The 23,099-nt window shown below is 34.3% G+C and overlaps 1 protein-coding gene across 1 annotated transcript in view; it reads left to right on the forward strand.

Moving 5' to 3' along the window:
- Window positions 1-6: 6 nt before the first annotated feature.
- Window positions 7-23,099, forward strand: part of KIFAP3 (kinesin associated protein 3) — a 108,132-nt gene continuing 85,039 nt past the window's right edge. Inside the window, exons 1-9 of the mRNA XM_025044005.1 lie at window positions 7-206; window positions 5,730-5,861; window positions 10,086-10,240; window positions 12,806-12,861; window positions 13,416-13,557; window positions 17,374-17,473; window positions 18,577-18,701; window positions 20,726-20,824; window positions 23,031-23,092. Coding sequence (XP_024899773.1) covers window positions 175-206; window positions 5,730-5,861; window positions 10,086-10,240; window positions 12,806-12,861; window positions 13,416-13,557; window positions 17,374-17,473; window positions 18,577-18,701; window positions 20,726-20,824; window positions 23,031-23,092 — 903 coding nt within the window. The 5' untranslated portion in view covers window positions 7-174. The remainder of the gene's footprint in view (window positions 207-5,729; window positions 5,862-10,085; window positions 10,241-12,805; window positions 12,862-13,415; window positions 13,558-17,373; window positions 17,474-18,576; window positions 18,702-20,725; window positions 20,825-23,030; window positions 23,093-23,099) is intronic.

A 23,099-nucleotide genomic window follows, 5' to 3' on the forward strand; every position in this document is an offset into this window, starting at 1 on the left:
GAGGAGCCGGCGGCCTCACCGTGGTAACCACAGCGCCGCCGCCACCCCGCCTTGCAGGCCTCTGGACTGTCATCGCCTTTGGGGGTCCGGGCGCTTTGGCCATCGTTTCCGGAAATAGCCCCGCCGGCCTCTGTCAGACACCCCCATCCTCCCCACGCCGCCGCCGCCGCCGCCATGCAAGGGGAGGATGCCAGATACCTCAAAAGGTGACGACTCCCCGAGGCTCGGACCCACCGGGGGCCTGGCTGGGGGTCACGAAGATATATTCTTAGAGGTTCTTGGGGTTGGCCCTGAGGTGTCAGGACAAAGCTGGAAGTTCAGAAGAGGGGCGGGAGACGGGGCGGGGAGCCGTGGAAAGAGAAAGGGAGGGTGCATTGGGGAAAAGAAGAAGGGCCCTTCGGGATGTGAGATGCTGCAGCCTCCCACCTGACTCGGCGGGGCCTGACAGCCCTGACCTGAAGATGGTCTCCTTGCCACACTGTTCGCGGGAGAGGGGCGAAGGGGGTTCACCCTACCCCCCACCCATTCCGATGCTCCATTTTTCCCTAATAGGTAAATCCTGTGGGGGCCTGGAAGTGAAGCCTCCAGGCCCTCTGCTCTTGTCTGCAGTCGGTTCACTGCCGTGGGGTTCCGAAGCGATGAAGGGGAAAGAGGTGGTGGCTTTTTAATGTGCGGGAGGCTGGCTGAGATGCTGCTTTCCAGTCCAGCTTTGTTTTCCTCATCCATTTCGTCCATTTGACTGCCATATTTACAGTATCATTGTTGCAGGAGGTTCATAATTATCAAGAGGTTCGTTCAGGAGCTTGATGTGGAACAAGCCATAATTCTCTAGTTTTAAAACATTTGTAGTATCAATTACTCTTTAAAGAAGAGTGTAAATCTGTTGGGATTACTTATTTGACGGCTGTCAAAGATAAGAGCATCCCAGATGGAAAGGAAGCCTCTCGCTGGACCAAGAATTAGCAGTGACCCAATAGAAAAAAAAATCTTAATCTTTCCATTTTTACTTAAGTTCCTGTTACTGGGTAAATATCCTGAGAAAGTCATGTGTATTCTTTTAGACAGTTTCCTTATGTAAAAATGGGGCAAATATTACCTTATGAAAGCTATGAGGACCAAATATGAAAATACTTAGGTAAAACATGCATGTAATTATTATAAGTCATAATATACTTTTACTGAATGTATTTATTCTGGTTTGGCAGGACCCTGATAATCACGGAAAGATCTTCTAATTTTTAATAGTCTCTTAAAAGGGCTTCAAACAATTATGAAATCAACCAATTAGCCAACTGCACTGTCTCTGTTGGACTGAGGCATATATTGCCTGCCCTTCTCATTTTGTTTAAATGTATCGGAAACTGTCAAATAACCAGATTTCATAAGTAAAATTTTAAAGAAGGAATACATAATCATAGCAAGTATATAGTCAGTATTTCCTCACTGAATTTTGCTTACATTGGGTTTTTAAAATATCTCAATCGAAAATTTTGTGAAAGAAGAAAATAATAAGAAATTGTTTCTCTTTCAGCTTTAAATAGAAGATTATTCTAGAGCAAGGAGCTACTTTATATCATTAGCTTATTTTCATGGAAGATAGTTGTGCCAGAAGGTCATTTTTCTTAGGATTCTTGTACCCGCATGGACCCTTATACATACCCCGATTTATAATTCTCAGTCTGTTGCTTACCTTGAAAAAATAAAAGTGAGTCACTAATGTTTAAAGTAAAATAAGGTCAGAATCTGGAAAGGTTGAACTATACACTTCTCGATTTTGTCTAATTTTGACAAAATAAATAAAAAGTTGCATGGCCTACTTTCAGATTAGAAATATCCAGCCGACATAATCATACAGGCCTGATGATTTAGGATGTCTGAACATTGCATTTTAATTATCAGTTCACCGATAACGATTACATATATTCCTTTTGTAATATTTTTATTTTATAGTTTGTTTTTAACAGGACAGCAGTTATATTTTCAATCTAATTTATTCACTCTAAATTGGGTTAGTTAATTTCAGTCGTGTCATTGTACCATCCCTGAGGAATCTCTAGTCTCTATGCTTCTATGTATAATAGATTATAGAATCAAAAATTGGATTTCATTTCTTTGTTCTGCTACTAGTTAGTATTTTGATTCAACAGCACTTAATAAATGCTCACCAAATTCCTAGTGAATGCCTTTCATTGCTTTGGTCACTGAGAAAATAATTAAATAGGCACATTTCATAACTTCAGTCAGATGTACATACAGGTAAATAGACAGTTGACAGCCAGTTTCTTTCTTTCTTTTTTTTTTTTTTACTTCTACTTAAAGCTTTCAGTTGCTCTTAGAGCACCTACCTTTTCAGCTTCATCTCTGTTCCCACCCCGCCCCCGATAAATCATACTTCAGCCTTACAGAAATAACTTCCTTTAGATGCCTATGTGTTTCAGTGTTAGTTCCAAATTCCCTTCCCAGTATCTGAACTTGCCTTGTTCTTCACCCATATATCTTCCCATCGTATCGCTAGTACCCAGCACAGTGCCTAGAACATAAGTACTCAATAAGTAGTTATTAAATGCAGCGAGAATAAGGCTACAAAGAAAAATGGGCCAAATCATAAAATCTGTAGTAAAGAGTCGAGACTTATAAGAGCGATGGGGAACCATTGAATGATTTTAAGAGGGAATGGCTTTCATTCATTTCAGTTATTTGAAATCCTACCATGTAAAAGTCACTCAGCCTAATGATAAAAAAAGTATTAGATGAATGAGACATACTTTCCCTGCCTTTATGGTACTTACAATGTAGCAAGGAATTCAGACTTGAAACAGTATATTATCAGAAGTAATTATTTTATTGTATTTACGATAAGTGCTATACGTTTATGATAAGTGAAATAAGTACGTGGCCTTTGTGTAAGCTTTTTCACACAGTATAACTTTTCAGTATTCATCTATGTTTTAGCATTCATCAGTACAGTACTTCATTTCTTTTAATAGCTGAGTAATAATCCCTTGTATGGATATAGCACATTTTGTTTATCCATTCATCTGTTGGTGGACATGTAGGCTATTTCCATCTATTGGTTGTTGTGAATAAAACTATTGTGAACATTCCTGTACTAGTTTTTGTTTGAACACCTGTTTTCACTCTTTTGGTGTGTTCTTGAAGTAGTGGCTGGGTTGTGCGCTAATTATGTGTTTAACTCGTTGAGGAACCGCCAACCTATTTTCCATAGTGGTTGCACCATTCTACATTCCCACCAGCAATGGGTAAGAGTTCCAGTTTTTCTATATCCTCATCAACACTTGTTAGTCTTTTTTTTTTTTTAAGTTCTGGCCATTCTACAGGATGCGAAGTGGTATCTGTTGTGGTTTTGGTTTACATTTCCCTGGTTTCCAGTGACATTTAGCATTTTTCGTCTGCGTCTTGGCCTTCGTCTGTCTTTAGAGGAAAGACTTTTTATATGTTCTGGATACTAGACCCTTATCAGATAGATACTCTGCAAATATTTTGTCCCACTTCGTGGACAAAATACTCTTTATAGTATCTTTCATGTGCAAAAGTTTTAAATTTATTTTTTCTTTAGTTGATTTTGCTTCCGTATCTTGGCTATTACCAATAATGCTGCAGTGAACATAGGGTGCATATATCTTTGGCAATTAGTGTTTTTGTTTTCTTTGGATAAATACCCAGAAGAGGAATTGCTGAATCATATGGTAGCTCTATTCTTAATTTTTTGAGGAACCTCCATAGTGGCTGTGCCAGTTTACATTCCCACCAAGAGTGCGTGAGGGTTCCCTTTTCTCCACAACCTCTCCAGCACGTACTGTTTCTTGATTTATTGATGATGGCCATTTTGACAGATGTGAGGTAGCATCTCATCGTGGTTTTGATTTGCATTTCCTTGATGATTAGTGATGTTGAGTATCTTTTTGTGTATCTGTTGGCCATCTGTATGTCCTCTTTGGAGAAACGTCTGCTCCGATCCTCTGCCCATTTTTTATTTGTTTGTTTGGTGTTAAGTTATATGAGTTCCTTATATATTTGGATATTAACCCTTTATCAGATATATTATTTGTGAATATCTTCTCCCATTCCATAGGTTGTCTTTTTGTTTCGTTGATGGTTTCTTTCACTGTAGAAAACCTTTTTTGTTTAATGTAATCCCATTTGTTTATGTTTTTCTTTGTTGCTCTTGTCCATGGAGACATATCCAAAAAGATATTGCTAAGAGTGATGTCAAAGAGTTTATTGCTTATGTTTTCTTCTGGGAGTTTTATGGTTTCAGGCGTTATATCTAAGTCTTTAATCCATTTTGAGTTTATTTTTGTATGGTATAAGAAAGTAGTTATTTCATGTGTTTGCATGCATATGCCCACTTATTGAAGAGACTGTCTTTTCCCCATCGTATATCCTTGTCTCCGTCATTGTAGATTAATTGACCATGTAACAGAGGATTTATTTCTGGGCTCTCTGTTCTATTCTATTGATTTATATGTAGCTTTTTATGCCAGTACCATACTGTTTTGATTATTGTAGCTTTGTAGTATAAGTTGATATCAGAGAGTGTGATACCTTCTACTTTGTTCTTTCTTAAGATTTTTTTTGGCTATTTGGGGTCTTTTGTGGTTCAATATAAATTTTAGGATTAGTTGTTCTAATTTTGAGAAGAATGCCATCGGCATGTTAATAAAGATTGCATTGAATCTGTATATTGCTTTAGGTGGTAAGGACATTTTAACAATATTTGTCCTTACAGTCCATGAGTAAGGTATATCCTTCCATTCATTTTATCTTGTTCAGTTTCTTTCTTCAATGTCTTATAGTTTTCCGACTCCAGGTCTTTCTCCTCTTGGGTTAAATTTATTCCTAGGCATTTTATTCTTTTCGATGCAACTGAAAATTGATTGTTTCTTAATTTCTCCTTCTGGTGGTTCATTATTGGTGTATAGAAACACAACAGATTTCTGTATATTGATTCTGTATCCTGAAACTTTATTATTTATTAGTTCTAATAGTTTTTTGGTTAAGTCTTTATGGTTTTAGTTACCTTTGCTTTGGATGTCATTATTTAAGAAGTTATTGCCAAATCCAAAACATAAGATTTGCCCTTATGTTTTCTTCTAAGAGTGTTTTAGGTTTAGCTCTTAAATGTTTGTCTTTGATCCGTTTTGAGTTAATTATGTCATGTGTGGTAAGGGTCCAATTTCATTTTCTTACATGTGGATGTCTAGTTGGGTCAGCACCATTTGTTAAAGAGATTTTTCTTTTCCTCCAGTGAAAGTTCTTGCTACCCTAGTTGAAATCAATTGACTGTATATGTAAGGGTTTATTCCTGGACTCAATTCTATTCCACTGATCTATATGTCTGTCTTTAGGCTAGTACTTTACTGTTTTGATTGCTATAGTTTTGTAGTACATTTTGAAATCAGGAAGTGTGAGTCTTTCAACTTTGTTCTTCTTTTTCAAGTTGGTTTTGGGTACTCAGGGTCCCTTGTGTCCCTTGTGTTTTCATATGAATTTTAGGATCACTTTTCTATTTCTGCAAAAAAGGCTTTGGAAATTTGATAAGGATTATACTGAACCTCTAGGCCACTTTGGGAAATGTCATCTCAACTGTAAATCTGATTTAAATGCATATGTTAATCCAGACCACATGAAGTTTTTGGAACTAGAAACTGGATAAATACTATTGACATTCTCTAAGTTTTTAATCTATTTCTGTTTTTATATTATAGGAAAGTTAAAGGAGGAAATATTGATGTACATCCATCAGAAAAAGCACTCATTGTCCAATATGAAGTGGAAGCTACCATTCTTGGAGAAATGGGGGATCCCATGTTGGGAGAACGAAAGGAATGCCAAAAAATGTAAGTTTTCTTCATTTATGTACATTTTGAAAGTAGTCATACTTTACAGAAATCTGCTGTTGTTTAAACCTGCATAGATGATAAAATGATTATGCATTTTATTAAACTATAAATACAGGTATATTTATTCCAGAGAAAAATCATGTTTATGTAAGCGAAGTGGGAGCCTACTGAAAAATACCTATTCTGGTTTTTCTTTTTAATAAATGCATAAAATAGAAATAAGCTACTACAAAGCAATTATAAAAGATATGTTTTATGGGACCTTTTAGCTTAATTTAGGAAATTTTTATTTTATGGGATCCTGTGTGCTTGTTTCTTCCCTGGAATTGCAGAAAGTGGTATGATTTCCAAAATTTCCAATGGGGCATGTACCTTGAATTTCATCCCTTCAAAATCTAGCTCTCCGAAAAATCTTAGTAATAAGATAAGCATTTTCTGACTCAGTGAATTGAGCTTAGAACTTCCAATATCCTGTACACTTTCCTTTCTTCATCCGTAATACTTTCAGGAACCCCTTGGGAACTGGCCTTTTTTATTAGTCTATAATTGTGCTGGTGGTGAGTTTGCCTTCCTTCCATAGTTTTGTGTTAGAGAAGGCCTGAGGTCACCTAATATTCTCTCAGCCTTCTAACTTCCATGAAAAAAAATTCAGTTTGGGAACTGGTTAAAAGGAATTTTTAGTGTGTTTTGGTGGGATTAAGTATATTCAGGCTGCTAGGAGTGCGTAGTACAGAATTTAGCACACCAGGATGCACGGTATTTTAAATATATAGCAGTGGTTCTCAACTGGTTGTGATCCCCCCACCCTACCCAGGGGACATTTGGCAGTGCCTGGAAACATTTTTGGTGAGGGGTGCTGATAGCATCTAATAGATACAGGCCAGGGTGCTGCGGAGTAAGAATCCTACAATGCACAAGAGAGCCACCTACAAACAAAGAGGTATGGCCCCCAAATTTTAATAATGCTACAGTTGAGAAACTTTGGTGTATAGCAGCCTAAAAAGAGAAGCTGCTTAGTGTCTTGTTAAGATCCCTAATTTGTCTTTGTATTTGGGTTAGAGGGAGACTAATGACATAGATAATTCATTAAAAACACCAACTTCTTGAATAATCTACTAGATTGAAATACACAGGCATATACACATGCACTGTAGACTTTAACACATTCTCACATTTTTTTGTGTTCTCTCACATTTTCTGTCTTCCATTCGTGTGTTTGTGATTGCTGCCTGCATTTTCTACATCTTGAAAATGTGAAAATCTCTTGAGATCTTATTAATTTTACTGCTAAAGAAAAGAAAAATATCAGGATCTTTGCCTTTAGAATCTCATACATCCACATTTCATGGAGAAATTTGATTTTAGTTCTTAAGAATGCAGTCAGTAGCCCTGTTCAGCTAGAATTAAATGAGAATGTTGTTCCTGTTTGAAAATCTGCAGGCTTTCTAGACAAGGGATATATTCACCGGAGAGCCGGGCAGCCAGAAAGAGTTACTGTCTACGTGGCTAGAGTGAGTGGATTTATAAACCTCAGCGAGCGGAAAACCTGAGTACCTCAATTTTGGGATACTCAACCTTGGCTGCATAAGATCTGGAGGGAAATCATATTGTGGGACTAAAAAGAGAATGTGGTCTGTTGATAAGCTCGAGGTTTTATCAATGGCAGCAGCTGAGGGTGAGCATTGAGGAGACACTCATACGGATTGAGATGGGTCTGAAGTGAAACTGTCATTAAATTGGGGTGGTCAGCGTGATGGCTCAGGTCCAGAAGACTTGTATTTCATTCTTCTTTATTGGGCAAAAGAATGTATAAACCCATCTTTAGCAGAGTCCCAGTTTTCTGAAGATTTCTTTAGAAGAAACTGACAGTTATGTTTCAAAACTAATAAGGGTATTGTTCTTAATGGGCAAGGGCTGCCTAGTGGAGATTCTATTTTTTGATTATAGGAATAACCAATAAACATACAGATAACATTTTCAAAAACTTCTAGCCCTACCTGTTTTTTCTTTGTCTTTTATAATAGGGGAAGTATTTAGGAGAGAGACCTATACACTAAAAATGATCTATTACTTTTAATGGAAAGAAAATGAACCAGCTAATATATATGTTGGTAGAAACATCTAGAAAAAGATAGAAAACTGCTTTATCAAACTGAAACAACACTACACACCCATTAGCTGGGAATATTCCAGAACCCTGACAGCACCAAGTACTGGTGAGGATGTGGAGCAACAGGAACTCACTGCTGGTGGGAATGTAAAGTGCTGAAGCCACTTTGGAAGACAGCTTGGCAGTTTCTTACAAAGCTAAACGTAGGCTTCTGATACACCCCAGAAATCGTGCTCCTAAGTACTAACCAAATGAGTTGGAAACTTAAGTCCACACAAAACCTGCTCTGCCATAAATGTTTATAGCAGCTTTGTTTATAATTGTCAACAATTGGTAGTAACCAATATATCCTTCGGTAGGTAGATAGTAAACAGCGATGCATCCATGCAATCAAGTATTATTCAACACTAAAGAGAAATCAACTGTCAAACTATGAAAAGACATGGAGGAACTTAAATGCATGTCACTAAATGGGAGAAGCTATGTTGGAAAAGCTAGATCCTGTAGGATTCCAACTATATAACATTCTAGAAAAGGTAAAACTAAAGTAAAAAGATAAGAGGTAGTCAGGGGTCAGGGGATGGGGGAGGAGAGAATAGGTGTAGCACAGAGCAGTTTTAGGGCCAAAAAACTATTCCGTATGAAACTACAATGGCGGATACATGACGTTTTGCTCTTGTCAGAGCCCATAGAACTGTACAACACAGAGTGAACCCTAATGTACACTGTGTCCTTAATAATAATGTGTGAATATTGGTTCATCAATTGTAACAAAAGCCCCACACTAATGCAAGATGGTAATAATAGAAAGAATTTTATGGGGAGAGAGATAATTTGGGTATATATGGGAACTCTATATTTTATGCACAATTTTTCTGTAAACTTAAAACTGCTCTAAAGACTAGAAAGAAATTTTTAAAATGTACGTTTATAGCATTTCTCTTGTGTCGATTCTCAGTCAGATTTATAGCAACTGTCAAGATTTCCCAGTCCCTTGCTAAAATAAAACGTGGAGTTTTTTTAGTTTTTCTCTGAATAGACTCTCCTTTCTAGCTCTGCATTCTGATGTGCAGTAATATTATACAAAAATATAATCAAAAGGTAGAATTATAAAAATATATTTAAAAGGTAGCTCATAGAATCCCAAGCGGACCAGATTTAGGGCTGACTACATAGCAGGAATAGTATCTACATCACTCTACTGGACTTATTTCAGGAGTTACCATCTACATCTGAATAATTTCATAGTTGCTCAGTACAGGACCTTTTTCTGAGATCTCTGCCTTTGCTGCCTCTAATACCTTGACGTGTCTCCAAATATTGGCCATCTTCCTCAAGAAATAATTCTACACAGTGGCTACATTTTTATATATCTCTTTGAACGGAAGCCTTGCATGAGCACATCTGCTTGAAAGAATCTTCTGCCACCAGTTTGAGTCTTCACCCTGAACCTTATTTGTTTTTATAGCTTTTCCTGGTACCGTGAATCTGTGTAAATGCAAATGTTTCCAGACTTGGAATAGCCTTTTCTTATCAAGCTTCTGATGAATCTCCTGGACTAAAATAAAAAAGAGAAGCTGATTTATTATTTTTTAAAAAATACTAACAAGTACCTAATGTATTCATTTGTTCTTAAGAATTCTTCATATAAGGTTTAAAATGCATCCTGCTTCCTTTCTTCTATAATTTCCACTAGGACAACTGAATCCTAAAATATCAATATTGTGTCTTGTCTTAGCTGAAAAACATAAATGATTGTGACTGTGGTCAAGAAAATGATTAATTTTTGGAGATATGGATTCTCACATCCAATGACTAAAGACTTTGTATATATTACATCAGAAAGACTTTTAAAATAAGATCTCTGAATATGCTCTCCTGCCTAGAAGAGGCAGATGTAGGTTTTATGTTCTTTTTATCTTGCTTGTCCAGCTCAAAGAAAATTATCACTTTGCATTTTTCTAAGCCTAATTATATCTGATACTTTATTATATTTTACTAAAATTGTCTAAGGTGCATTTACATGCTTTCTACATTATTTAAAGAAGTATTGTTTAAGTTATCACTTGCTTTAATAATACCTGAGTTGGAAAATTCCGATCTGCTTGCAGCATTCGTCTTAAGAGTCTCAATGCCAACACAGATATAACTTCCCTGGCTCGGAAGGTGGTTGAGGAATGTAAACTCATTCATCCCTCAAAACTAAATGAGGTGGAACAGCTGTTGTACTATCTGCAGAACCGCCGGGATTCATTGTCAGGAAAAGGTAAGCAGAAGAATTCTTGACTTTTTAATGCAAAACGAGTTGTTTGACTATATAGTTTGTACTTTAGATATTTGAATGGTGGTTTTGTTTTTGTTTTTGCCAGTGCTATGAATAAGTATAAATGAAAGAATAAACAAACATTAGTTTCCTACATGTTGGGCTTTATATTAGATGTTTCCACACAAAACGATGTTTCTGTTTCATACTCTGTGTGTGTGTGTGTGTGTGTGTGTGCGCGTGCGCTTGTGTGCATGTACACATATGCTAAAATAAGGAATACAAGCAAATGTCTGTCATATTCTAGAATAATAAAAGGAGAGAATTTGGGACAGAAAACCTATTTTCTCTGCTCCAACTAGATTTATATTTTCTAAATTTTTTATTGACATTTAATTTATTATTTGAATGGATTACTTAAGGATCTAAATGTTAAAATATATGTCGTATGTGCTACACCGGACTAAAGACATGTTTTACGAATCTTTCTTAAGAAAATATTCCCCCTTCATTCCTCAACGCTCCTATTGTTGCCATTCCTCTGCTTTTAATTCCCTCATAAAAGCACCAAGCCATTCAAATATTAGAGCTAAGCATTTGGTTATTTATAGAGACATTTTTAAATAATCTAAACCAATAATGAAACAAAATAGAAACATTTAAATGGAAAGTCACCTTAGATTATTGAATGGTTACTTAATTCGGTTTCATAGTATGTATTAAGTTTACATATCTTTAACTGTGGGTTAGTTCCAAAATATGGTGCCCTTGAAATAACTTGTAAATGCTTCAGTTTTTATTGTACTAATATGAAAAAAATGAAATAAAATTTAATTTGTTTAAGTCAGTCAGCCTTCTCTCTCTATTCATAGCAAATAAAACGCCTTGTGACTAATATATACTTTTATTAGTTAGCCCTAAATACAGTTACTAACTCACATTATATGATCAATATATATTTGTTGAATGAATCAAATTGCTTTTTTTATTTAAAAGCAAAATTAAGCATGTTGAACTTGATTGCTTTCAACAACATAGCTGGCACTCAGTATATACTTGTTAATAATAATTAATAATAAGTGCTGTGAGGAAAATGTCAAGAAGAATTTTTATTAAATATTTTATGATAGAATAGTCTTGCTAAGATGTCTATAAATGATGAGAGAACATCTTCGATAATTTAAGTAAGCAGAATAAATCCTGTACTTGTTAAAGATGTGTGATATCTATTGTTTGGTTGTACATTATACAAAACTGATCTTTCCTAATGCCGAATTAACATTATTCTGATGGCATTTATCATAAAATACCTTTAAACTAATGAAAACGCCTTCACTGAGTTTTCAGGGTAAATCTGTCTTCTTACCTCCTTCCTTAGAAATTAGAGGAATATGAGGAAATTTTCATGTCATCATACGTGGAGAAGTTAATTCAAATCAGTATCTTTCTCTATGTAGATATTAATATTTCAAGACATGATATGCTGTACTGTATTAAATATATACACTATATACTTACTTTTAAAAACTACTTAATTTTTCTTTTTTACATAGTATTCACAATTTCTCAAAGCCAAGAATTTTGCCCTAAAAGTGATTGAAGCAAAATAATATGTATTTGATTATATGATTCTTTACCTTCAGTGAATTTTTTTCTTTGCTTAATTAAAATCACTGTTATAGTAAATTATTTGAGGCAAATCTAACTGTTGAGAAAACATAACCTTATCTAGAATGGCTACTATCCTCTGAAAATAATCAGGACTAATTCCTATTATATATAAAACATATTTAATAATTAAAAAATCAAAATTTTGATACTCCTTTAACATATTTTAATGTACATGCATTGCTGAGGTTTTTAACCCAGATCAGTAAAGTATTTTTGATTTTTTTGTTAGAAAATAAAATTCTATGACTCAAATAATTGGGTGTAACAAAGGGCTCAAAGTTGTGTTCAGCACCTTTAGATGCTACTTTAACTTGTTTGGGAACAAGTGAGGATTAACACAGATAGTAAATATTTGCCTTTTAATTTATGATCCTAATTTTACTTGTTTAAAAAATTCAGTTCGCAACTATTCTTAATTTTAGCTTTTAACTTTACCCAAGTACTTTCTTTTTATTTTCCCTTGTTAATTTTCATTTTAGTTTTTATATTATTCATCTCATGTATTTTTATTTGCCTTATTGATTTTTCTATTCCCACCTTAAATGTGAATTAAGAGGGGAGAAAGAGAAAACTTGAGACTATTTTGCTTCTTGTTGACAAGTCTGGCTATTTACATACCCCGAAAGTTAACCAAGGCGGAAGTTAAAATTGCTGCCTACATAACTTGGGGATTATTTGTAGATTTTTATTTATTTGTATTCTCCTTGATATCCTCAGTAGAACAGATAGATTATAGATAAGCATTTTTAATGCATCAGAAAAAAGATTATTTCATAAACTATTCAGTTTTAAGATCCCCAGCTTAGCTAGAATTAAACTCAACTGCCAAAAATAAAAATTACCCAGAAACCCTAAAAACCTCGTTCTCATTAAAAAAAAACAACTGTCTTTTTACAGAAAAAAAAGAAAAATCAAGCAAGCCTAAAGATCCACCTCCTTTTGAAGGAATGGAGGTAAGACTATTCTGATCTAATAGAAAACTGATTTTAAGGTCTTGCTTTTTACCGTCAGTAATTCATACAATCACATTGAACAGATGTGGATTTTTTTAAAATGATTGAACTTAGAAGTACCTAAAAAAGATAGAAAAATAAGTATTTAATTGGTAAAGCAAAAAATTATTGGGTTTTTTTTAGACATAACTTATTTTGATAGAAAAGTAAATTGTTTTAAATATTCTTATTGCAAGATGTTTTGAAATATTGCTTATTATAGCAGATATAAACTATTTTTCATTACATTTAAGATACTTTGTATTGATAGACCAATTTTAGAGTTTGTGTACATCTCGTTTTATCATATGGTTCATAACTATTTTTGTACTGGAGCCTAGCACCCACAGATCCAACTTCCCCCTCTACACAAAGATGGAACTATGAGTCATTTGAAAACTTGCCTATTATTATAAAGGGCAATATATTGGTCACAAAATACCATTCCTTTGACAGTGGCTCTGTTAAGCATTATTGTTCTTTTGGAGTATTTTCTAGCTCTTCCTCTGTTTCAGATTGATGAAGTGGCTAACATTAATGACATGGATGAGTACATTGAGTTGTTATATGAAGATATTCCTGACAAGGTTCGGGGTTCTGCTTTGATCCTGCAGCTTGCTCGAAATCCTGATAACTTGGAAGAACTACTATTAAATGGTAACTTAGATTTATAAATGTTGAAAATAGAAAAATCATTGCAAAATATGATTTCTAAATTTATGTTAGAAGAACAAGCTAAAATTATTACACCTCAGTATCACTCAAAAAAAAATTATTTATACCAAACTTAGGAATGCACTTATTTTCCAGCTCTTTATTACCTTTCTTCTTATTCAAATTTTTAACATGAGAGCGTAATATTTGAATAGTCTCTGGAGAATTCACAAATCATTTAAATAATGGAACTCAAGCATTAACGGTACTATATCTTTTCTTTCTTCTATTTTTTTAATTAGGATACAGTATCAAACTTTTGACATTTGTGTACATATCTGTATGCTTTTATTAAATTAGTTAGAGTTCCAATGTTTTCTTTCGGTAGCCCAGGAAAAGATATTAATGTTTATAATTTCATTTAGATTGAATTTGCTTTCCTCTCATTACAAGGGGTAGGTAATAAGAAAAAGGTGATGCAATGCTTTTAAAACCTTTTTTCTCAGTGATAGCACTACAGAATTATTTTAAATGCATAGTTTTCTGAGATTATACGTTTGCCAAAAATAAAATATGGAAGATGTCATCGTTATCTGACTCCATCACATGAGAAAGAATACCTTTTCATCTGCTGTGAGACTCCTTTTTATGGGGGCACACCAATTCTTTGTGGCTTGGAAAGTATACACAGAGATCTGTCTGGGAGTCCTAGGATATTATCAGTATTCCAATTAGGAAATTTGTACATTTTAAGTATTTTGTAAATTATACAACTCATATTAATATACATTTTTAAAAGAATGAGAATATTATAGATAAGACCCTTTTGACTTATTCTATAATTCATTATGAGTTTGCAGTGCATTCATCCACTTCTTTTTTCATACTTTTACGTATATGTGAGTATATGTTTTTTTCTGTATTAAAATATAGAGTATTGCCTTATGAATTTTTATATTAATTATATCACACTTCTTGGTAATTTTTTCTCCATGCAGTAATATTTTGCCAGTTTGACTATGATGTGCTTAGGTGTGGATATCTTTGAGTATATTTTGCTTGGAGTTTGCAGAGCTTCTTGGGTATGCAGATTAATGTTTCTCATCAAATTCGGTGCGTGTTTGGACATTGTAGTGTTAAGTCTTCATTTTGCGTTTTTCTCGCCTCTCGTGCTGGGACTCCCATGATGCTCATGTTCCTATGCTTGTCGGTGGCCCCAGGTCTTTGTGGCTCTGTTTATTTATTGTTCATTCTCTTTTCCCTCCATTCCTCACACTAGATAATCTTACATGACCTGCTTTTCCATTCGTTGATTCTTTTTCTAGTCCACATCTACTGTTAAGATGTCTAATGAATTTTGCATTTCAGATATTGTATTTTGCCGTTGCGGAATCTCCACTTGGTTTATTTTTTTAATAATTTGTATCTTTGTATGATACTCTTTGATGAGACATCGTTCTCTTACCTTCTCATACTTTCTTTCGATGTGCTTTCCTTTAGTTCTTTGAGTATATTTACAAGAGTTGATGTAAAACCTTTGTCCCATGAGTTCAGCGTCTGAGCTTCCTCGTGGGCAGTTGCTGTTGACTACTGTATTTCTTGATGATAGGACATACTGTCCTGTATCTTTACGTATCTCCTATTTTCTTGTTCTTGTTGTCGAAATAATATCGTGGAAACTCTGAAAATCTGATTCCCAACCCCTCCAGGACTTGTTATTTTTGCTGTTTGTTTGTTTAGTGAGTTTCTTGATTCTGTATTCTTTGTGCAGCCACTGAAGCCTCTGGCTCAGTTAGCTTAGTGGTAGCTAATGATTGGATAGAGGCTTCCTTAAATGGCTGGCACTTAAGTGTCCCAGCCTTTGCTTAGGGGCTCTGTGTATGTGTGTTGTGACATGTCCTCCGTGCTCAAGCGGGTAGTTTACAAGCCTTAGCCCTCACTTCCTGCTTGTACATTGCCGCGAGGTTGGTCAGAGGTGAGGGATTAGGTCCTTCTCTGGTCTTTCTGTGGTATGTGCACATCCCTCCACATTGTGCATGACCTTGTAGAATCCTAGGAATATGTTGGAGCTTTCCAAAGATCCTGTGAGTATCTCATATTCTAGTTTTTCCTTTTAAAATTTTTAGTCAGCCTCTCGTTAACTCCAGCTGGCAAGGCTGCTGCTCATGACTGCAGTGTTGCCACTAGTAGTTTTCAAAAATGCCCTGGGAATGGAGCTTTGCAGCAAGCATCAGGATAGGTCGGATGGTGACAGTCGTCTGGAGTAGGGATTTTGGGGAGTGCCAAACTGTTCTGTTTCCTGTAGTTGCTGCTAAGCTACAGTTTTTCATAGATATAGTGATTTTCTTCAATGTTATTTTGAGATCACTTTAACATATTCTCTAAAAAATCATAATGGAATTTTAATTATGCTTGTATTCCACTTATAAATTAATTTTGTATTTTGACCTTCTGAAACTAATTTTCTTTTGGCTATTTATTGTTAACCCATATACAATTCCTGTAGCTGTATTTTTATTGAGATATTTCTCTATTCGATACTAAAGGAGAAAAATGAAATAAAATTTGGAAACTAGGTCACTAAACATATGCTTAAATTTATGACATGATAGTACATCATTTTCCAAAGAATATTCTAAGAAATATTATTTCCTTTGGCTTATAGTGGTGAAATGCCTTTGGTAATACAGGAATAAACAAAGTTAAACCAGATTCTTTGTTAAATAGGACTTTTGGCAGCCTTTGCTCTTAATATACATTGCATACCTATTTACTTAACTCCAAAATGATTTTGGAGTCGAACATATATTACACCGGTGCTCTGCATTATGAATATGAATAACATTATGAAATGCCATTATAGGATTTTTTTAGTTTGATGAAAAAATGTCTTACTAAGTGGATTAATGACATAGTGAATTCTTGCTTCACAATCCGAATTGCCGGAAAGTCAAATAAACTGAACACTTTCATTACAATAATAAATACTGATAATGTAGTCAATGAAGTATAATAGATCTTGAGTGCCAATCAAAGAAAGTTGAATTAAGAAAAACACACAGATTTTTTTTTAACATTTATTATTTTAAGAATTGGTAAGTCATGTAGCAACACTAATTTAAAACCAGTCTCATTACTTTATATCTATTTAATATGTCTACTTAATATTCCTGTTAATCAATTTATTAATTTCACCTTTTTCAAGATAAAAATCTAGCAGGGATGTTTATAAATCTACCCTGAAGCTAATTTTATGAAAGATTTTTTGTTTTATTTATGTCTGTTGGCATCAATTTAACATGATATTAAAAATATTAGACATTTTTCTGCGTATAAGTTTTATTTGGTTATTAATTTACTTTAATGGAGCTAGAGTTAGCCTACTAAACTGCTCATTATTTTTTTAGAGTTGCTCTGGTTTTTTTTTTTTTTTTTTTTTTTTACTTATTCACAAACACCCTAAATCAGATGTTAAAAAAGAAAAAAATTGGTACTGCTGTAGCAAGATTACAGGTGGAAATGCAACTCAAGAAATAAATGGTCTTATTATTTTATTGTTACCCATAGTCTATATATGTTATTTTATCTAAATCATATTTTTCTGTTTACAGTTATACACTTAAAGCTGAATGTTAGGAGTTTTTAAGTAGAAGTTGGATTTCAGTTTCAAAAATAGCTTCTGTGTTGGAAAGAAGCATCCTACTTTTTTGTCCCAGTTCTATCCTTTGTTATTTATTAATAAGTAGACATTTAAAACCAATCACCCTTTGTTCCAGAGGCAGGCGAGTGATTATTTCTGTACTTCCCTGTTTTCTGTAGAGACGGCCCTTGGCGCATTAGCCAGAGTCCTGAGAGAAGACTGGAAGCAAAGTGTTGAGTTAGCTACAAACATAATCTACATCTTTTTTTGTTTTTCCAGGTAAGTATAAAACTTAGGAAATGAAAGTGGCTAGCCTGTCTGTATTTCTCTGTTTGCAGCATGGGTTTAGTCTGTAGATGACTGGTGTACTCAGTCTTCTGTGTGTCTGCCCGTGCTTTGCCGCTGAGCTCTTACTGATCCCCATTTTCTGTCCCCTCTGTTCTGTCTTTCAGTCAATCCATACTCACTCACCCAAGCGCATTCGTGCATACGTGCACGTGCGCACACACACCCAGAGTAGGAGAGTATAATGGTCGAGAGGCATAGAATATGGGCTCTGGAAGTAGAGTGTCTGCATTTGAATCTAAGTCTTGCTATTAGCTGTTTGGTCCTAGTTACATTACTTAATGTCACTGTGCCTCGCTTTTCCTCATCTGTAAACTGAATGGTGATAGTAGCACCCCCTTCAGATAGTTTTTAGAATAAAGCCTAACCCAGAGTAAGTACCAGTAAATGTTATTTTACACACACACACGCACATGCACACACACACACACACAGCTATGTGCATGCAAACACATACCTGTTACGCATCTATATATTTTACATGTATATTCTTTAAAAGATGTTTATTGAGACATTGTAAAAAGTTTCTAACCAAGTCCTAGAGAATTGCCTTCCTCTATTCTAAAAATGTGTCAGCATTAGATTAAATTAAATATTTACTGAATAAATACTTGGATGAATTAATTATCTAGGAAACATGCAAAACCCAATTGCTAATACTTTACTAGTTTATCCTCTGGTATCAGTTTTATTCAATAACAGTTTTGTTATGTTATTAGCTTTGTTAGATGGTAGTCTAAAATTTTATTTTGAAAGTATCTGAATAGTTCAAGTCATAGTTAATTGTAAATAATGTGTTTTATTTAATTTATAACTTAAAAATAATTTCATTTCAGGGAAAAGTAGTATGTTAAAATATAGTTAAAGTAATCTCATAATTTTAAGTCTTCCTAGTAAGCTGTGGGTGTGTTCACTTATTGAAATATGTATGGTAAATTTATTTTCTATATTATTTGTACCAGTGTTTATCAAAAGCACATTTCCTGAACTCACAAAATGTCTTCCTTTAAGTGCATACTAAAATCTCTTCTTTAAAGCTTTTCTCAGTTTCACGGACTTATCACTCACTATAAAATTGGAGCTCTCTGTATGAATATCATTGATCATGAATTAAAAAGACATGAGCTTTGGCAAGAAGAACTTTCTAAGAAGAAGAAAGCTGATATCCTTTTAGAGCGGCATTTCACCCCACTGTTGCCTGTTGCTATGAGCTTTGGATGGATGCGGTTTTTGTTTGCTTGTTTTTGTTTTGTTGGTTTTTGCCATTCACATTACTTGGGAAAATGCAAGAGTGTTTGGAAGGTTAAGATGGAGTCTGAAACTCTCGGAGTGAATATAGTTTGACATACACTTTTCGTCTCTTTATAACTTTGATTAGTTGATAAGACAGAGGAAGCAAATAATAGTGGTCCTAGATAATTGAATTCATGAGTCTCTAAGTAGCTACACTTATGTTTCTTAAGATCCTTTAGCTGAAGGCTGGCTCACCATGGGCTCATGTATTTCTTTCTGTGTAATAGGTGATTTTGATTGGAATGGGTGTGAACTTAATGATGAACATAATTTTAAATTCTATTTTTTAAATTAAGGGCAAAAATACTTTTCTTAAACGTTCAAATTTGAGGTGCCTGCAGAATGGGAGAACCTGTGAAAGAAACCTTTAAAATGATCTATTTTAACCTGTCAGTACAGGAATCTTTTCTGCAACTTCCCTTACAAATGAGTTATTTAGTCTCTTCTTGAACAATGTCACTGCATATTGTCTTAGCTTATTCTGTGGTTTGGCATTCTGTTTATTATAATGTTCTTTGCTTAGTGTAGTAAATTCCACTCCCCAATAACTTCCATCCCTAGGTCCTAATCTTACATACAGAAGTAATATAGAATAAGAATATTTTCTTGAACATCGCGTTTCTTATATTTGAAGATGTTTATCATATTGTCTCTACAACTTACTCTTCTAGATTGAAGGCCCTGGTTTATTCATAACTGTCCTTATATGACATGTTTTGCAGATCAGCAAGCCATATTGATAACTTTTCTTAGAACCCCAAATTTATTGATCTCTCTTAAAAGGTAAAAATATTATTCCCATTGTTCAGAATATCATGTTTCTTACCTCCCCTTCATGGAATCCCCAAGACACTGTAAAGATATATACCTTCACATACTCACGAGCTTTGATTTTTCTTAATTAGGGTCTTTCCATGTTTAGAAATTTTCTATGTAAAGTATAAGTTATGACACCTCGATTGGTATTGCCTTAAACTACAGGGACAACTCAAAAATCTTGGAGAGTTTAGATTACTTCTGGAGTCCCACGTCTCCTGAGGGCACCCAGAATTCATTTACACTGGAGGGGTGAGGAGAGGGACACTAATGGGACTACATTGTGATTGTTTGGGCACAAGAACCGATGTTTTAAGACATTCTGTATTCCTCTAAATATCAGACGCCACTGGTTGTAAGATACACCACTATTTATGAACCACTAACAAAGAAAAAAATGCTTCCAATTAAACTATGTGTTATCATGGATTATAAGACAAATCTGAATTCTAGAGATATTATAGTGTTGGCAAAAGTGTCTTAGGATCAGTAGATTACAGTAATTGAAGAAATATAAAAATGACCTATCAGAATTTTGACCACTTCTAATATATTACTGTTTTATTAAGTCAGGCTAGAAGATGTAATTTAAAAATTTTGTTTACCTCTAACTTTGGGATATTTCTGTTTTGGCATCCAGTCTGAAGAGGGTGCTAAAAGCTTTATATCTAATCCATATTTCTCTGAAGAAGAATCCAATATTCTTATTAACTAAATCATTCTGTAAGGCAGTAATCTTTTTGGTACATGGACCCACTTGATAATTTGTTGAAAGTTAGAAACTTGTACACATACATAGAATATTTGCATATGATTTCTGGGAGCTCCAGTATTTGGTGAAGCCCAAACATGTGTTCACCCAAGGACTCCAGGGCCATCCTAGAACCCTTGGTTAAGAAGTCCTGTAATAACACAATCATTGAGCAGAGAATAAGATTTTCGTTAAACTATTGGTTAGAGAAAATAACTGGATAATAGTATTGTTCTTCATAGTATTTTAATAGTACTGTTCTTCATAGTATTTTTCAGTAGATTTTCTTTGCTTCAATGAGTATGGATGATCCTTAACTTGTTTACTTGATGAAGACCCTGAAAACCAAACCTTGAGGAAAGATTATGAAAAAACCTTTAAAAAATACCAGGGACTTGTAGTAAAACAGGAACAGCTCTTACGAGGTATGAATTCTTAAGCAATGAGAAAAGCAACAAAGTGCTTATTCTACATTGAGTTTATTCTATTTTTTTTTTTATCAGATCAGTATAGCTAATACCAGAATAACTGAAAGTTTTATTAATTTTAATATGCAACCAATTCTTCTATTTTATCTGTAGGTAATAATGTTTTAAATATCACCCAACTCTTTCACACCAAAAGGCCCCATTCAGCTTTTAAATGTATATATACTTGTTATTTTTTTTTAATTCAGAGATGATTTTTTTAATCCAGTGTGACTTTTCAATAATGAGAATCTTGTGTTTCAAACCCTAACATACTTATATAGTGAATTATTTTGTTGCTTTCTTAGGAAATTGGTGTAAAATTTTTCAAAATATTTCTCCTGTGTAATGAAAAATAGTCTCATCTTTGCGCAGTTTATTGAGAGATGTTCACTAGTTTGGTTTCTCAGGCTTTCAAAAGATGCAGAATATTTTGAAGATTAGTGAGAATGATGTGAGACTTTTAAATGTACATTCAGTTTCTTCTTTGTAGCTATTGATATTTTTCCAACTTTATTGAGATATAGTCGACATATAGTGTAAGGTGTACAAGGAAATGATTCCATACATGTATATATTGCAAAATGTTTAGTACAATAAGGCTAGTTCGTACATCCTTCACCTCAGATAATTACCATTTCATTGTTGTTGTTGGGGTGAGAAGGTTTAAGTTCTACTCTTATAGCAACATTCAAGTGTACAGTACAGTATTGTTAACTGTATACAGTCACCATGCTGCCCATTAGATCCCTGGGTTATTCATCTCATAACTGAAAGTTTGTACCCGTTGACCAGGGTCTCCCCATGTCCCCTACAACTCAGCCCCTGGTAACCATCAGTCTACTCTGTGTTTCTATGAGTTCAACTATTTTAGATTCTACATATGTCAGAACATACAATATTTGTCTTTTCTCTGTCTGATATATTTCACATAGCATAATGCCCTCAAGGTTCATCCGTGTTATCACAAATGGCAAAATATCCTTCTCTCTTTATAGATGAATAATATTCCATTGTGTATATATGTATGTACACATACATATATATATTTATATATCACATCTCTTTTATTCACTCACTCATCAGTGATCACTGAGGTTGCATCCATGTCTTGACTATTATGACTCATATGAGTGTAAACTTCTCTTTGAGATCATTATTTCATTTCCTTTGAACACCTATGCAGAAGTAGGATTGCTGTAAAATGTTTATAATACTTTCCTCATAAAATTGTCTTAAAAGTAAAATGGGTTACTATTCACATATCAACTAGTACAGTGCCTGGCATACAGTGGGTACTTAATTAGTGTGAATTGCCTTTCCAATATTTGTGAAATTAATTAAATGTAATATTTATATATGTATGCATATATTTCTATTTATAATGGTTTAGAGATGGTTTGTAAGAATACATGAAATGGAATACTAAAATGATGAGTAAAATCAAGGCCATAGGAGAGCACAAAGATTATGTTGACCATAATAGCCTATATAATTCTGACCGAAACTTTCGAAGTGTTAACTGAGGCTTTCTTTCAGGGCAAAATGGAAAACATTATCTGTTACCTAATCCTCACTGTCAAAAGAGAACAATTATTTGAGTTATGAGAATGTAATCATTTTTATTACAAGTATCTAAAAGAAATTTTACCTAGAACTAGTGGACAGTGACTTCAACTTTGTCTAATGTCACAGTTATATTACTGAATTTCATATGGCCATTTCCTGTAGTGACTCTCAGAAAATCAGTCTGAAAATTTTAAATGTTTTAATATGCTCAAATTCAGCTCTAGCTGTATGATACATTTTGGATTATAGCTCTTTTTAACATGGCCGCCTCTAGTTGTTGAAGTTTTACCTTGTTTTTTACATGTATAAAATTATTTTTCCCCATCTGCCTGATTTATTATTTGCGAACATATACCTTTAATTGCCATTTGATTATTATTAAGCTCTAAGCTTCAAGAGGGTGGAGATCATTGTCTTATTTGAGTTATTGTGTCCTCGATATCATACGATTATTATTTTACATAAATCATGTTTTATTTCATATAACATATCACTAGCAATAAATGTTTTCTAATGGATGAATTAATAACCGGTTAAAATTTCAAAATCACGTATTCTTTTCTGGGGACTGCGTGTGTTACTTTGGCGACGGGAGGGTCATCGCACTGCCAGGTCAACGCGCCGGTCACGTGGCTCTCTCTGCCCCCCCCCCCCCTAGTGGCTC

The sequence above is a fragment of the Pteropus alecto genome, unplaced genomic scaffold (assembly GCF_000325575.1).
Source record: "Pteropus alecto unplaced genomic scaffold, ASM32557v1 scaffold101, whole genome shotgun sequence".
Classification (NCBI taxonomy): Eukaryota; Metazoa; Chordata; class Mammalia; order Chiroptera; family Pteropodidae; genus Pteropus; species Pteropus alecto.